Below are 17,024 nucleotides of genomic sequence, written 5' to 3'. Positions count from 1 at the left end.
TCAATTTAACACATAGAAAATGAAATACAGTCTATTAATAATTTCTCATCTTCATGAAGGAAAGTTTTTGCTTAAGCTACACTGCTAAAAACATTATGAAGTATTAAGTCTCTCTTTAGGATTTCAACAAAAATTATTTTTTAAAAAAGTCAGAAGATATTTCATTACTACTACAATGAACTAAGCTTTTAAAATCTAAGATAATTATTCATCAGAATTCACGATGCTATTATCAGTTTATCAATTATTTATTTTAGTAGTGGTCCCCAACCTTTTTTGCACCAGGGACTGGTTTCATGGAAAACAATTTTTCCATGGCTGGGGGGTGGGGGTGGAGGGATGCTGGGGGCAGCAGCAGAGCCCTGCGGCCCAGTCCCTAACAGATCACAGACCAGTACCAGTAGGTCTGCAGCCCATGGGTTAGAGACCGCAGCTTTAGAGCACTGAGTTCTAGTCTTAGTATTTTTACTGCTTATTTGAACAAGTCTTATAACCTCTGTGGACCTCAAATTCTTATCCATAAAATGGATTAAAACTGTAAATGGGGTAAAAAGTTGTTCCTTTTTAGAAATAACTCAAGAATATTGTGAGCATAAATCAAAAAATATATAGATAAGAGCATTGGAAAGTCAGATGTCATGGAAAATACACAAGTTGAGTGTCTCTTATCTAAAATGCTTGATTGGAATCTTCCTTGCTTAGAAAAAAAAATAAAATGCTTGGGACAGGATCAGAAGTGTTTCAAATTTGGATTTTTTCAGATTTTAGAATACTTGTGTTATATTTACCAGTTGAGCACCCTAGATCAGAAAATCCAAAATCTGAAATGCTCCAATTTTCCTTTGAGTTTCACTTCTGTGATGAATAAGTTTCAAATCTTTCGAGCATTTCAGATTTTCAGATTACAGATACTCCACCTGTATGACTTCTAGGCATGAATTTCAATAGTCATACCTTTTTATTTTTTTACTACCATCATTTTATTCAAAAATTCCAAACTAAAGAACATTTTCCTCCTAACTTTTACATTCATTTTGCTTAAGTTTTATTTCCCCCGATATCAGACGATAATATTGTTTAGTGTTCGCATATTTCCACAGCAGTAATTCTTTCCAATTATTTTCTTTCATAGCTGTACTGCATAACACAATTTATCAACACACAGTCAAGCTGACTTAGTCATGAAGTTGACCCAAACCCTCAGTTTGACTGCCTTTGTACTGATCTAATTTTTCAAACACTGAATCCATGAGTAATGATTATGGGCTGAAAAAAACATCATCATGTGACAATAAATTCAGTGCTTACAGTGCAAACCAAGTAGTACACATAAAATTTGCACTTTGGAAAGAAGCCCAAATTGGCATTCTTATCCTAATACTACAGGTGAAGTGGATGTGGGCAAGTTGCTTAACCTTTCAGGGTTATTATGGGGCTGGATTTGACGGGTGTAAAGCCCAGGATCTATTCTAGCCCACAGAGACATTTGATACACGGTAGCTGCCGTAGGCCTATATGGTAAGTCTCCACGGGCAACACTGACAGTTGATGTATCTGAAATATCAAGTCTTATTCATTCCATGTTCATGTACAGAATCCACTTTACATACCTTTGTTAAATGATGAGGAAGAAAAGAGAACCCCTCCAGTTATCATATAATAATGCAGTGTGTGTCCAGATTCCTCTGAAGGATTGATTGTTTTAACACTCACTGTGTAGTGCTAAAATGAATCAATTTCCAAAAAAAATTTGGATGTAACTGACCGACTTTTCTACTAGAGGTAATTTCTGACTGGAGAGATAATGCACAATTTGGGCTTTCACTCTAAATGGATAATTAATTAAATGAGTTAATTGGTCATAGTACGTTAATAGAGAAACCAGGATAATAGCTCACGTGCAAACCACCATGCCCTGAGGGTATCCACCCGGTAAAGAAAACGCACGGTTTCAAGATATGCTAAGAAAACGGGAGCGCACACACACAGACACACACACACATACACACAGAGGGAAAAAAAAAAAAACAAAAAAAAAAAACCCTGGAACTTACTTGCACATTTTTCTTCCAAAAACAAATATTTAGAAGATTTAGGTGCTAGGGAGGCAACAATCCCAAATGTCAGGCATTCAGTTTTGAAACTTTGCAACCACCTTCCACTTTAATGATGTGATTGGTTAGTTTTAACCAGTATTAAAGACAAGAAGTAAGCAAATTTTCTTATTTTTGCCTTCATTCTCTTTTGCCTAAGCACCAGTCATATTTAGTGCAATGTCCAAATCCAATGAGTTCCAGTTTCTGGGTTATGAATTTTTGTTGCTTCTCTCTTACTAACCTGGCGATCATAATTGATCTGAGTTTCTTGCTCAATATCAGAGTCCAATTCGGGCACGTCAGATACATCTGAATCAGATTCTTCACTATAGGAATCAGTGCCACCTTCTGCAGAAATATAACCGATGAGAAAGTAAAAATTGAGACTCTAAATAGCTAAAAATTTTTAAATATTTTCTTCTAGCATACTATAAGAATGCTATAGAAAACTATACTATACTATACTTTACTAAACTATACTATAGAAAACTATACCATAGTTTTCATTTAATATAGATTTTTTAAACATCTTTTTTTCTCTCATCTTTAAGTTTAGCTCACCCCTTAAACCTTTCAGAAGTATTAAACAGACTATGACAACTTCTCCCCAACCCCACCCTAGGCCAACTAAACATTTATATATTTCTATTAGATAATAGATTCCTGAGTTTTAAGTTCTGTCTGAAAGACACAAAAAGGGCAGGTTTTACCAAAGGAAAAGCTTGGGCAAAAACAACTCCAACCACTTGCTGCAGTAAAGATCATTTTTAGCTTTTTAACATACCTACTAAGTGCTGGTCATTGCTGCAGAACCCTTCCCAGTAAACACATTTACTCAAATAGTTTTTCATTTTATTATGTATTCATTCCTGCTGATGTTGCAGGATATAAAAAAGACTACATGTTCATTGAACTGGAGCACATGGGCCCCAAATGCAGACCCTGCTATAATAGGAACCCCTTTTGGAAGCAGCTTCCATTCCAAAGGTTATCTTGTCATCCTGCAGGCTGTCTGAGCAGAACTACTGGCTGTTACAATCATCCAAAGGAGGCTGAAATGTATACTTTCATGATACCTTCAAAGGTTGATTTCATATAAACCTCAGACCTTCAATTTGCATTTGGGAAATCTGCTGACAGTCTTATGGTTTCTTTATATGTGATGATTCTCTTTTGCCTTGCTGCTTTCAATCTCTATGCTTTTAACTTCTGATAATGTGATTATGATGCATCTTTGTGTAGGTCTGTCTGGATTCATATTATCTGGTAAACTAGATTTGGTTTTTTTCTTTCCCAGGTTTGGGAAGGTTTCTGCTATTATATATTTGAATATATTCTCTGTCCTTTTCTCTCTCTCTTCTCCTTCTGGCATGCCAATAATTCATAAATTATTCTTCTTGATGGTAATCCGTAAGTTTCTTAAACTGTCTTTACTCTTTTTTTCTTTTTTTGTTCCTCTGATTAGATGATTTTCAGCAATTTGTCTCTGGATTCACTGATCCTCTCTTCAGCTTCACTTAGCTTGCTCTTGAATCTATTGAATTTTTCCATTTAGTTATACTATTCTTCAGATCTGTAATTTCTCTTTGGTACTTTTTATACTTTCTACCTTTTTTTTTTTTTTTTTTTGAAGTTCTCAGTTTGCTCTTGAATTATTCTCTTGACCTCAGTGACCCATCTTTAGGACCATTATTTTGAATATCCTGTTGGGCAAATCATATATCTCTACTTCACTTGGGTTGGTTTCTGGAGATTCGTCTGTTCTTTTATTTGAAACATTATTTCTCAGTTTCTTCATTTTCCTTGACTGCGTTGGTTCCTGTGCATTAGATAAAATAACTACCTCTCCTAGTCTTATCAGACTAGCCTCATGTAGGAGAAGACTCTCACCCATCTGTCTGGCCAAAGACTTTAACATGCCTCTCAAATCTTTGTGTTTGTCCAGATTGCTGTCTGTTTTTGGCAGCCCCCTGGAGCTTAGGCTGTGCCATGTCCTGTCAATACCACAAAACTGGAAAGGTAGAAGCCAGACTCTCTAGATGTAGCTAGAATGGCTGGGGTGTTGGCTGTGGGTTTCAATTCTTTCTATCTTCCTGTGGGTATTTATCTCCCACTTGCTCTACACTAAGCCAGATATAGGACCTGTGACAAATGCCTGTGTTCATTTTCAAGCTGCACCCTCTGATCTCAGGGAGATAGCTCCTGCAAGTGGGCCCACTGCATATCCATCTGTTTTCTGTGGTCTATGGCCACTTGAGAACACACACTCCCCAAGAGCCAATTTATTAACAGTCCCCTGGGTGGAAGCTATACAAGGTGTGCCACTCAGTAGATGACCAAACTCCTTCCAGGAAGAATGGGTACGCTTAGATTTATCACTGGAGTGAGCCAGAGGAAAGGCTCACAAAGTTCTGAGCTCTGGCTCTGACTCCTGGAAGGCTTTTACTTTTTTTTTTTTTTCCTCCATTAGCTCCCCTATGCAAGTTCATTAGCTCATTAGAAGCCAGGCCATCAAATAGCCACTGGAAATATATGCTATAAGCCCCTTCCACAGAGAAAATGAGAGCTGCATATTCCCACCCTTTTCCTGTACTGCTCCAAGGGATGGTAGTCCCTGGAAGTGTTTGCAGGTCCATTTAAAAGGTCTTTGTTTTGTGATCTAGGAAGACTTGAGAATGATTGTCCCTTCTGCTCCCAGAGCTTAGAGGTTTAGGATGGAATCCTTTGTAAGGTAGCTATAAAAGTTGGGGCACTCGATGTGTAATATAAACCATTTCTGGAGAAAAACAGGGAGCCGCCATTTGTTTTTTTAGGAGCTGCAACCTTCTTTTGACTGCTTCTGGGGGATGAAGCCCCTGAAAGTGCTTACTTGCTCATATAAAACTGCCACTGTTTTCTCTAGTCTACATAGACTGATTGATATATACTTTGTCCTGTGTGTTCCCAGAAGTAAGAGCATTAGGATGTAGTACCTTGAATGGAAGCTGTAAAAGCTGGGGCACTTGATATGTGGACAAACTCCTTCCCAGGGGGGTTGGGCACGGTACTCTGGGAGGAAGCTGGGCACTTGAGACCAGCCTTAGCAACCATGAGATCTTGTCTCTATAAAAATAGGAAAATTAGCCAGGCGTGGTGGCTCACACCTGTAGTCTCAGCTACTCAGAGGCTTAGGCAGGAGGATCGCTTGAGCCCAGGAGTTTGAGTTTGCTGTGAGCTATGACGATGCCACTGCCGTCCAGCCAGGGTGACAGTGGGAGACCCTGTCTTAAATAAAAATAAAAAAGCAAACCAAACTCCTCCCAGGGGGATCAGCAGACCTGGAGTCACCACTCGGGCAGGTGTGGGAGCAGGCCACGTTAATGTTTGTCTGTCTTTTTAACTCCTGATGCAAGTTCGTTAGAAGTCAGATCACCAAGTAGCCACCGGAAATGTGTTATAAACCCTTTCTGTGGAGAAATGAGGCTGCATTTTTTAAGCCTCTTCTCTGCACTGCTCCCACATGGTGAAGCCCCTGGCAGCTCGTGAGTGCCTGCATCAAACTGCCACAATGTGTAACACCCTCCACTCCCAGAGCAGGTGAATTAAGAGCCAGTTGTCCATGGTGAACTTTAGCGTTAGGATGCTACGTGTGAGATCCAGACACTCCTCCCCACAATGGGGAGCCGGCCATTGCAGTTTCCTTTCTCGACTGGATGGTGCAGTGCTCAGGCTAGGGCTGAGTGTGGCCTCAGCTTTCCCTACCCAAGTGATGTGGGTGTTTTCTCAGTGGCCTGGTGGGCAGGAGTCTCTCTTTGGCCTCTGACTTTGCCTTAGAGGGAACTGATCCACCAGTGGATGTTTATCTGGTGCCTCCGTGGGTGCAGGCAGAGTCAGGAGCTTCCTATCCCTTCACGTTGCCGACATCTCGCTCAACTTGCACTTGGTATCAGCAGGAGCCTTTGAAGAAAATTATCCAACTGACCCATAGTAGTCTCAAAAGGTTTTTATTTTCTTTTTAAAAAATCTTGAGTATAGAAATAAATTTTTCAAAATTACTTAAACTCTTTACTTACAGATTAGATGTTAGAACATTCTTTGAGATGTTTATGGAAAAATAAATATACTGAGAAATTATTACTGGTTTTACCCTGCGGTGCAGTTTCCAGCATGCCATTGCTGACCCCTTCTGGAACAAACCTCCACTGGAAAACCGAGTGGTCGGCCCCGCCGATGCTCAACACCCACTGGAAGTCATGGGACCAGCGGACGTTTGTGACATGTGCAGAGTGACCCACATATTTTCTAAATTTGGCTCCTGAAAAGATATTTTTTCCAACAGAAGATTAGTTATGACAAAAAATTCATTGGTTAAAAAAATCACATTCTTATTGACATTGAGGAATAAAATCTTTAATAAATATATTAGAAAATAATTTTCAGTTTTACAGATGACAGCAAATAAATGCTCTAAAAGATCTTAATTATTTCAGGATGCATTAAGCTAAATGTAGATCTTAAAATTTAAGCCCTGTAGCTGAAGACACATCTGAACCTGTTCCAAACAGTGCCCACTGCTTCACTGATTCTGAAAGAAAATGATAAAGAACAAATGCCTTACACACTATTATTTAAATGCAAGATAAAACAGGCAGTCCTTGGCAATACAGAAAGAAAATAATTCTGTGGAAATAGAAGTCAAATTACCATTGGGGTCACGTAGGCAGAGTTGGGAGATAATTTTTTCCCCTTCAATTGGCTGCTTTACTTGATAAATACCATCCCCAGATAGTGAAAGCTATTTGATGTATTTGTGGTTGCTCTACTGTAGCAAAATGTCCAGTGTACGCTCAGCACACAGCAGGGGCCGTCTACATGGAGGCCTAGAACCCCAAAGTCTATGGGTGATTCCAGAAGGTCAATAAGCACCACATCTCCCCCTTCAGAAACACTTTTATCTCTTATAGTTTCTCTAAATGAACTCCCTTTAATGGTGGGGGGTCTATCTGTTCCACTATTACACGTTTAAAATTCAAATACCCACTAGAGAGGTAACAATGTATAAGAAGGTGAAAACCACAACTACCTGTCCCTTTCCTGAGAGCATGCTGTGACCAGGGCTTCCCGAAGAGTAGGGGAATATGGCTGCTAAAGGGAAAGGAAGCGCTGGGGCTCAAAAGCAGCCGCGTCTATTTCAAACAGTCACCTAAGTCAGTTTTCATAATAAAGTAACTGACTCCAACTAAGGTAAAGTTGAAAATGCTGATAACTCAGTAACTAGGGAGCCGGGTATATTCTTCCCATATCTCTACAGATCCTAGAGTGTTGGGCTACCCTCCGCTGCCCTGACCTTTATACCCTCCCCACAGACTGATTAACCTCTCTTTTTGTAGTGGTTTAAAAATATGCCCACAAGTTCTTTGAGACAAAATGAACAGAGTGTGGCAAAAGTGGAGGTGACATCTAAGAGGAAGTTATAAAAGGCACTGCGGCTCCTTCCTTGCTCTCTTTCTTGGATCTCTGTGTGCCGTGTCATAAGGACACTCAAGCAGTCTATGGAGAGGCTCAAGTGGCCAGGACCTGAGGCCCCCTGCCAAGAGCCACACGAGTGAGCCATCTTGGAAGTTAACCCTCTGTTGTTAGCTGCGCCTTCAGGTGACAGCAACCTCATGAGAGCCCTTGACCCGAACCACCCAGCTACACTTCCTGGGAATCCCTGGCTCCCAGAAACCATGAGATAATAAATGTGTGTGCATTTAAGCTGCTAGGTTTGGGGGTAATATGTTACATTGCAATTAAATAGATAACTAACACACCTTTTGTAGGCTGGAACTAGAACCTGTCTAAGTATTAGTGTCATTAATATTTAGGCCTTATGTCTCTGGTCTTTTTCTACACTCTCTTCTCCTCTCAATTATTCTGCTCCAGGCACACTGGTCTCCCTGCCATTCCTCAAGCGTGCCCAACATTCTCCGCCTCGAGGTCTTTGCATCTGCTGTTCTCTAACCGGAGTGCTCTTTCCCTGGACGTCTGAATCGCTGCATCCTGCATCACCTTCAGGTTTCTAGTCAAATAAAACAGGAACAGTGAGCCACCTCCCGACCACTTTACACGAGGACCGCCCTGCTGCCCCACCCCAGCACTCTCTGCTCCTACTGCTTAATGTTTCTTCACAGCACTTCTCCCTATCAGATGTGTTTGTATTCTCTCGTGTACTAACTGCGTCCCCTCAGTAGAACAACAGCTCTGTGAGAACAACAGCTTACTCACTGACATTTCTCCGTCCTCCAGAACAACACTTAACAAATATTTACTGAATAAACGAAGGCCACATCTGTGTCTTGCAAAGCTTCCTTAGGACACTGAGTGACTTCACAAGAACTCTGCTCTCTGCACCATAAGGAGGGCTCAGGCCTTGGCCCTCATCTCTCCTCTACCGACCTTCTCTTCCATGGCTCTAAATCCTGTCAACATGGCGGCCGCATGCTCATGTCTGGCCCCGAACTCTCCCTGAAGTATGGACAGCCCATGCGCCATGTCCACTTGGATGTTACAGATAAAACAGACTGAGGCCTTCTTCATCCCCTATTATCCCCATGAAACATGCACTCAGACACAAAACCTTTTCCCTTCTCGTTTTCTTAGCTCTGTAAATGGCACCACCATTCACCCCATTTCTCAAGCCCCAGGTTTAGAAGCTATCCTTAACGATTCCTTTCTTTTCCTCTACTCACATATCTAATCTATCAGTAAGACCTTTGGCTCTACCTTAAAACCATTTCCTAAAATCACCCACCTCTCTTTGCATCTGTTCCTAACGCCTTTATCTAAGCCACTTCATCTTTTACCCAGACTCTTGCAATGATCTACTTGAAGCCTCCCCTTTCCTAACCCATTCCACATGTTATCAAAGGGGTATTTTAAAAACTTAAATTGGTCGTGTCACTCCTTCCACTTAAAACTCTGAGTAGTTTTCCGTTGTACTTAGAAGACAACCCTGATTCCTAGTAGAGCCTATTAGGTCCTTCACAACCCGGCCCCGTCACCCTCTCCAACATCACGGTACACGACTCTCCCCCAGTGCGTGTGCTCTAGCCACACTGGCCTTCCTGACCCTGCACTGCGTCGAGCTCACCCAAGCCATACTGAAGGCCAGCACTGTCTTCTTCCAAGTCCAAGGTTTCCATAAGTCAAGTCTTGTAACACTCAGGACACCTGGCATGGGAGGTAGCCATTCGAGGACTGTGTATGCGTAAAGGATTAATGGAATGGGAGCGCACTAGAGAAATATGGAGACCTTCAGCCTTCTAGCCTCCCCTTGAAGTAAGACTGGGAACCAAGACATGCAGATGCCACTGAGCAAAGCTTTGGATTTCACCTCACGTCAGTGTCTGTGAGGTGATGGTCAAACAGGATGTGGTCTAAATGGCATCAGGTCAGCACTGATCCTAATTATTTTAAGATATGAAGACTGTCAAAATGAGAAAAACAAATTGGTTTGGCTATGTAAAAATAATACCAATTGTGGTCATTTTCCTTAACCACAGAACACATGTCCAATTGCTGTGCAACAAAATATTACAAACATATAATTGCAAATGTGTCAAATTAACTTGGTTGTGAGTTTAAATCACAGTGGAGAAGCGATCATGTTTGCTCATCTCCCACACTTGCTCATGGGCATCAGGCTGCTTACAAGTTCAAAACTTGGGGGGAATACTTGTCCCTGGCACCCTAGGTTATAGACAGGCACACTCACATTCCACCAACTGTTATTTTTCCCATCAACAATTCCCACGCTCTGTTATTAACTTCCCTGCCAGTAGTTTTGGCATAGAAAGGACACAAAAACCTGAATATCTCCAAGGCAAATTATAAGATCTATAAGCCACTTGTCATGAGAAGTAGAACAAGCAAATTTGCTATGAGGACATGGCTACTCGGCAGGTTGCTAAGGTGGGTTTGACTACCCTTACCACACTGTCCCTCTGGCTGCCATCTCTGCTCATTAACGCCCTCCACATGCCATCATCCACAGGGGTGGTCTTCACATAAGGTTATCTCATTTTGACAGATAGAACTACTCACCGCCCCTCTGTTCTAATAATAGATCCACATTTCCATTGCTATTTTCTAGACCCAAGCCCACCTTACAAGTCTTGGGGATATATTGGAGATATCAACTCTCAGTGAGTCAAGTTCATTCCCAAGTTCTGACACTGGAGACCGGTAGTATTGGCTTCTGACCCAATGATGTTTCTTCTGAATTCCCAGATACCTTCCGTGGCCTAACTTACCCTCCGCAAGTACGTCACTCAATCTAATAAGATATGCCCTGTTACTCAAAGGCCCATTAGTGAGAGACAGAAAAGTTTGAATTGGGCATGCTGAGGTAATTTTGTGCCTTGAGCATTTTAAACTAATAGCCATTGTCAAGTTTGAGTGACGGTGGTTTTGCGACACATTTTATGTTCCATTTTGCACCATAATTGTCACTGCTTCAAAACGGCCAGTTAGCTGAAAATGACTTTCTGATTACATTTTTCAATTTCTTTCCTTGCTTAATTTAAAAATTGTTCAAGTGAAAGAGTTTTCAGGCAGCAGCACGTCCCTGCCAATTACTTGTCTAAGATCAGATTTTCAGGGCACAGTTGAGGAGTCTCAGAAGAGCCTGTTTATGGGCTTTGCCTAAACTTGCAAAGAAAGAAGAAGACTGGGCCATTACATAGTTAATTCATCACATTCTACGAAGCTGAAGGTGTCAAATAATTGAAGTCACACAATTCTAACAATAACAACAAAAAATGATTCGCAGGAAGGATTATTTTGAATCAAACTTCTCTTTCAAAAATTTCACCAATTACATAAATCTACTTTGCAAAATTAGTGCTGTAAGAAAGAATCCAAGAATTGTATTATCACCACAACAATCACTTTCAGAATTTAATTATGTCTGAAAGGATTTACTTTGCTTTACCATGTATGAGCACAGGTAGCTGTGAAGCATAAAAGAATTCTAGTTATGACATTTTAATGGAATATATATAAATTATAAATATTTATTCACACAAATATAAATACAACTTGTTTGAAATGTGAAGTATGAGGCTTATGAATCACAAAATGGTAATGACTTAGCAAATCCTGACAATTTTGCAAAATCATGTGTCTTAGAATGTCAAGAATAGACGACATCAACAATACATTCTGTTTAAAATTATTGAAGAGTAAATATATAGGATAAAATAAAGGATCTGCTGAAATAGACACCAGAAAAATAAGCCTTAATTTTCTTACATACACAGTCTAGAGTAAACCTTTATGCAACAGAACATCTCTACGGCCTTACCTTTCTTGAGACAAGGAAATTTAAATAATTTCACCAATCCAAAGTCATCTCCAGACACCAGCACTGAGCTGTTGTAATTTGCATCCACGGAGTTGACATCAGTAACCTCGGTGTATTTGGGCCAAATCCCACTCACTTCAGGGCCTTTCACACATGTCCAAGAGGCCCAGGGAATCCCTTTGATTTCTTCTTTACTTGTTAAAGGCTTTCCAGCTGAAAATAATCAATTTAAATATTAATGTTACATTTAAATAAAAAGCATATTCCAATTTACTGTATTCATTTTTCTGTTTTATAGAGGTCTAAAACTTTTGTTTCTAAAAAAAAAAAAAAAACTTCTATAAATCAAGGAAACTACAGATTCTAATCTTTCTACCCAGTTTGTGATTGGGGGGGTATAGTTTAATGAAAAAACACACTTAAAACTCAGAAGGAAAGCAGAAAGAAAATGATTATTAAATACTTGGGTGATAGATACCCTTAATACCCTGACTTGGTCATACCCTAGGCATGTAACAAAAGTTCACATGTACCAAGCAAAAAAGAATAATAATTATTGTACTAAATATAGTATCTCAAACTACTAATATTTATTCAACCGTAATTATTTGCATTGCTGATGAAATGACTTTTATTAAATTACGTGGCATCATATTTAGTCACCAACATTTTGCCAGGTTTAAAAAACTTTGGCTAAGTTCATCATGAACTTCTATTTTTCAAATGTAAGGATGCCTAGAAGTGATTTTTTTTTTTAGATGCAGGCTCACTATATTAATGAAAAAAATTAATGGATTTTATTTTTATTTATTTATTTTTTTTTGGAGACAGAGTCTCACTTTGTTGCCCAGGCTAGAGTGAGTGTCGTGGCATCAGCCTGGCTCACAGCAACCTCAATCTCCGGGGCTCAGTGATCCTACTGCCTCAGCCTCCCGGGCAGCTGGGACTACAGGCATGCGCCACCATGCCCGGCCAATTTTTTGTATATATATTTTTAGTTGGTCAATTAATTTATTTCTATTTTTGGTAGAGACGGGGTCTCGCTCAGGCTGGTTTCGAACTCCTGACCTTGAGCAATCCGCCCGCCTCGGCCTCCCAAAGTGCTAGGATTACAGGCGTGAGCCACCGCGCCCGGCCTGGATTTTATTATTTAAATTTAAAAGTTCTAGACTCTGAAAATCCACAGAATTATGAAGAAATAGATGTAACTGGTTGGGGAAAACAGTCCCAACAATTGTGCTTGGTATGTTCCCAAACGTGTGCCGCGGCACCCGGCTTCCACCTGCACAGGTCGGGGACGTCCCAGAGAGCCCAGGAAGGTGGAAACAGAAACAAGCACGAAATGTCTGGGAGAATGCCTAGCCACACGCAACTTTACAATTCAAAATCAAGATTATTAAAGCATGCTACCTGATACTTCCCCTCTCAAATATTTTCAGATAAAGAATCTGTGAGAATAGATGCCCTTGTATGTTAGTGGTGCATTGTCAAACTGGCATTCGACAATTCTGGACCGTACTATATAGTACATAAAAATTCATTAAGAAGACCATAGACTCAAGGAGTTTATAAGTTTAAACTTAGCATGTGACCTAGGACTATATTTCTCCTGCCTCGGAAATTCCACCTGTACAAAGGTATTTTGGAGCTGCACCATCTAGATCAGCAAAGAAATTGGAAATAAGTCCAAATGCTCAATGATAGAATGATAAACTGAAGAGCGGGATCAGCACTCAACAGGATGTAATTTTGTTACTGCGAATGAAAAACATGTTTAATATTTTTCCACATATGGGAAAAACATGTATAAAATAATATTAAGCAAAGAAAATAGACAAAGAAATATGTCCCTAGTAATGGTAAGCTGATGAATTTGATAGGGCAGAGTCTCATTCATGATTTATTTCAGTATTACAAGCTAAATGGTACTAAATGAGTATGTGACCTGAAAATAAAATTCTAAGTCCTCTGCTAACTGAATGGACCCCTCTCGGCCAAGGGGACCCCAGAAACACCTTAAAACTGAGTTCTCAGTTGAGATGGGATAGTAGAGATAAATATTCATAACTCCTCCCATAGCTTGTTGAATATGTATATTTGACCACCCCACTCAATATAAAATCCTGTTCCCTTTTGTCTCTTTATTGAGGCACATGTGCCTGGCTTCTAGCTGGGCCTTTACCTCCCCAGCCTGTCTACTTCGCCCGCCCAATAGGTTGCTACCCTTTACCAGAAATAAAGCTCTCCTTTTTCTCAAGTATAAACCTCGTTAATTTTTTTTAAATTAACAACAATTACGTAAGTCAGATGAATCTCTTATAAATGTTATGTTAGAGTCATAAATAAAAATTGTGGTTTTTTTTAATCCCAATGAGAACATTTCACCAAATAATCATATAATAAGGGCTTCTAATTATGAAGAATGCAGGTTTGGGACTAAAGCAATCACAGTAAATGAGGGCTATGATCCTCAAATCTTGAGGACTTGTATCTTGAAATGTCTTGAGGTTCTGAGCTGATCCCAGTGGTGGTTTGTAATTCTCCCCAGGCCATCCTTTCCAAAGTTTCAATAGACTGTTCTCTTTGGGAATTCTAGCAAAAACCAGTCTTCCTAATGATAATGTAGCCAACTCCCCCCAACGCCCTAGTATCTATGTTATAATGGGAGTGTTATTTCCTGCAAGCTGAAACCCACAAATTATACCTCCAGTTCATTTGCATTAATTTCTAACCCAGATTCAAAACTGTGTGTACAAGGCACTAACAGATTATGACTATTTTGCATTATCACCATTTATTCAACCTTTTAGAGATGTGTTGATGAACAATGAAATAGGCCAACAGCAGGAAGAAAACATGAGTAACAGGTAAAGCAGGAAAGTACTTGGATAATGGGCTAACCATTTGGGTCATGAACCTCCAAATATACTTGAAAGTTGATTGTATGACTATTGCAAGATTTTCTCTATTTTAAAAAGTTATGAATATTTCAAGCATACAAAAAATTATAGAGACTACCATAGTGAACAAAGTATGTCTGCCACCCAAATTAAGATTTCGACAAATCTTAATATGCTGTCTTTATTACACAATTTTTTTTTTTTTTTTTTTTTTGAGACAGAGTCTCGCTTTGTTGCCCAGGCTAGAAGTGAGTGCCGTGGCATCAGCCTAGCTCACAGCAACCTCAAACTCCTGGGCTCAAGCAATCCTGCTGCCTCAGCTTCCCGAGTAGCTGGGACTACAGGCATGTGCCACCATGCCCAGCTAATTTTTTCTCTATATATTAGTTAGCCAATTAATTTCTTTCTATCTATAGTAGAGACGGGGTCTCGCTCTTGCTCAGGCTGTTTTCGAACTCCTGACCTCGAGCAATCTGCCCACCTCAGCCTCCCAGAGAGCTAGCATTACAGGCGTGAACCACCACGCCCAGCCATCACAGAATTTTAAGGAAAATGTTACAGATAGTTAAAATCCATTGGTTAATTCTCCCCAATTTCATTTCTCTCTTCTTTCTTAGAAGTTACCAATATCCTGAATTAGGTGTTTATCACTCCTGTGCATTTTAAAAACATTTACTACATATGTAATACAGTCATAAATACATAGAATTTTTTTCATGTCCTAAAATTTTACATAAATGTACACTGTACATATTGTACAACTTTTTGTTTGTTCAGCATTGTAATTTTGAGATCTATCCATATTGACATAAGTTCCCCAGTTTAATTTGTCTTTGAGTTCTTTATGATAGTATTCCATTATGTGACTGTACCACATTTAATTTAATCACTCTTCAATGAAACATTTAGGCATCATGTCTCATTGTTGGCTATTACAAACACTGCTACCACAAACATCCTTGTGCATATGCCTTCGTGCATGCTCCCACCAGCAGTGTTTGTGGTTTCTCTTTCCCTTCTTGCCAATTAGATTTTTGCCAATCTAAATAGTGCAGAAGTGTAACCCCCTGTTGTTTTAATCATTTCCCTGATACCTGAAGGTTCCTATATTTAATGGTCATTTGAAATTTGCCCATTTTTTCTATTTTTTTTCCTTTCACTTATCCATAGGTATTCTTTATATATTCTAGAAATAAATCCTTTGTCATTATAACAATTGCAAGGATTTATGCCTAGTCTATGCCTTGTGTTTAAATTTTAATCGTGGTCTCTGGTGCTATACAGTAAATTTTTATTTTAATGTGGTCCAATTCATTAACCTTTTCTTTGAAAGTTCATGATTTGAGGAGGATCTTACTTCAGAAAACATTCTTTGCCCTGAGGTCACAATGACATTCTTCTCTATTTTCTTCACATGGTTCAAAGTTTTGCTTTTTGCAAACATCCAATGCCGCCGCATGACTTACATGGCATTTTGTAGAACAATCGTTCTCCTGCACCATCGTTAGTTTGCAAGTATTTACTGTCCAAGGACCAGTCAATGTGCGTAATGAAACTAAGGGACTTGTTGCACTCTCCGATTTTCTTATACCGCTGGGCAACAGCGTAGACATCTACTAGACCATCGTTGGATCCCACTGCAAGGTAAGAACCATCTGGAGAAAATTTCATTTCATGAATGACTTCTTTTCGATCTTTGATGTGAACCACTTCAGTCATGTCTCTATAGGAATAAAAGGCAAAGTGATAAGCAGCAAATCTAGAAATAGGAAAACCAAGTCATGTTTTAAAATACACGTGTCAGAGAAAAGAAGGCTTTTGAAAGGGAGAAGAAACCTACAGGAATTAAAGGATTAACTATTGAGGAAATATATACAATAGGATTATTTAAAATTTACAGGAAAATAAATTTACAGGAAAATAGGAAAATAAACATTTTAAGTAATATTTTAGGTTTCCAAAGTGAAAATAGAAATATTTAATGAAATGTATATTTGCGATGAAAAGAGGTTGACTAATGAGTACAAATGTACAATTTGAAAGAAATAAGATCTAGTGCTTGATAATCAGTAGGATAATAGTTTATAATAATCTATTATGTATTTCAAAATAACAATCAGAATAATTTGAAAGTTTCTAGCCTAAAGAAATATTTAAGGTGATGGATATCCCAATTACACTGATTTGATCCTTACAAATTATACAAATGTATTATCACATGTACCCCCCAAAATCTACACTACCTATCAATAAAAAGATTCTTAAGAGAAATGCATGTTTGTTTTCCTGTTCAACTACACATTTTCCCCTACAATTTTTGGTAAAAGAAATTGGGGCTAATAAAATTGTATTAAAAATATGTCATGGAGAAAGGTAAAAATATTAGGGTAAACATAAAAATGAACCATCTTTTTTAAACTTCAAGAACAAGAAACTTGTGACTATTAAGCTTAAAGCTTATTGTTGTAAAATGAGCAAGTCAAAAAAGAAAATTATCTGTTTAAATGCTAAATGGTTATGTAATCATTTAACTTTCACTATGAAGAGTCATTCCTGAATCCACTGAATCACTGGAATATTTTGCATCCTTCCTGATCAGATTCTTTTAAGAATTTCTACTCACATTTGAAAGCTCATTGAAGTTGTTTTTCTATATAACTATGAGACAGGGTTATGACTAACAGGTCCCATGAGCCAGTAAAG

General features: G+C 39.0%; 2 protein-coding genes across 2 annotated transcripts in view; both read right to left on the bottom strand.

Annotated features, from left to right (window-relative positions):
• RPS27A (ribosomal protein S27a) overlaps positions 1-17,024 on the bottom strand; it is a 488,879-nt gene that overhangs the window by 339,192 nt on the left and 132,663 nt on the right. The gene's annotated exons all lie outside the window — the stretch shown is intronic.
• The window catches only part of EML6 (EMAP like 6), a 237,896-nt gene that overhangs the window by 96,401 nt on the left and 124,471 nt on the right, over positions 1-17,024 (bottom strand). Inside the window, exons 9-12 of the mRNA XM_012777818.2 lie at positions 15,788-16,044; positions 11,422-11,634; positions 6,223-6,390; positions 2,338-2,444 (exon numbers count right to left, since the gene is read on the bottom strand). Coding sequence (XP_012633272.1) covers positions 2,338-2,444; positions 6,223-6,390; positions 11,422-11,634; positions 15,788-16,044 — 745 coding nt within the window. The remainder of the gene's footprint in view (positions 1-2,337; positions 2,445-6,222; positions 6,391-11,421; positions 11,635-15,787; positions 16,045-17,024) is intronic.

The sequence above is a fragment of the Microcebus murinus genome, chromosome 3 (genome assembly GCF_040939455.1).
Source record: "Microcebus murinus isolate Inina chromosome 3, M.murinus_Inina_mat1.0, whole genome shotgun sequence".
NCBI lineage: Eukaryota > Metazoa > Chordata > Mammalia > Primates > Cheirogaleidae > Microcebus > Microcebus murinus.
This window is presented reverse-complemented; position numbering and strand designations above follow the sequence as displayed.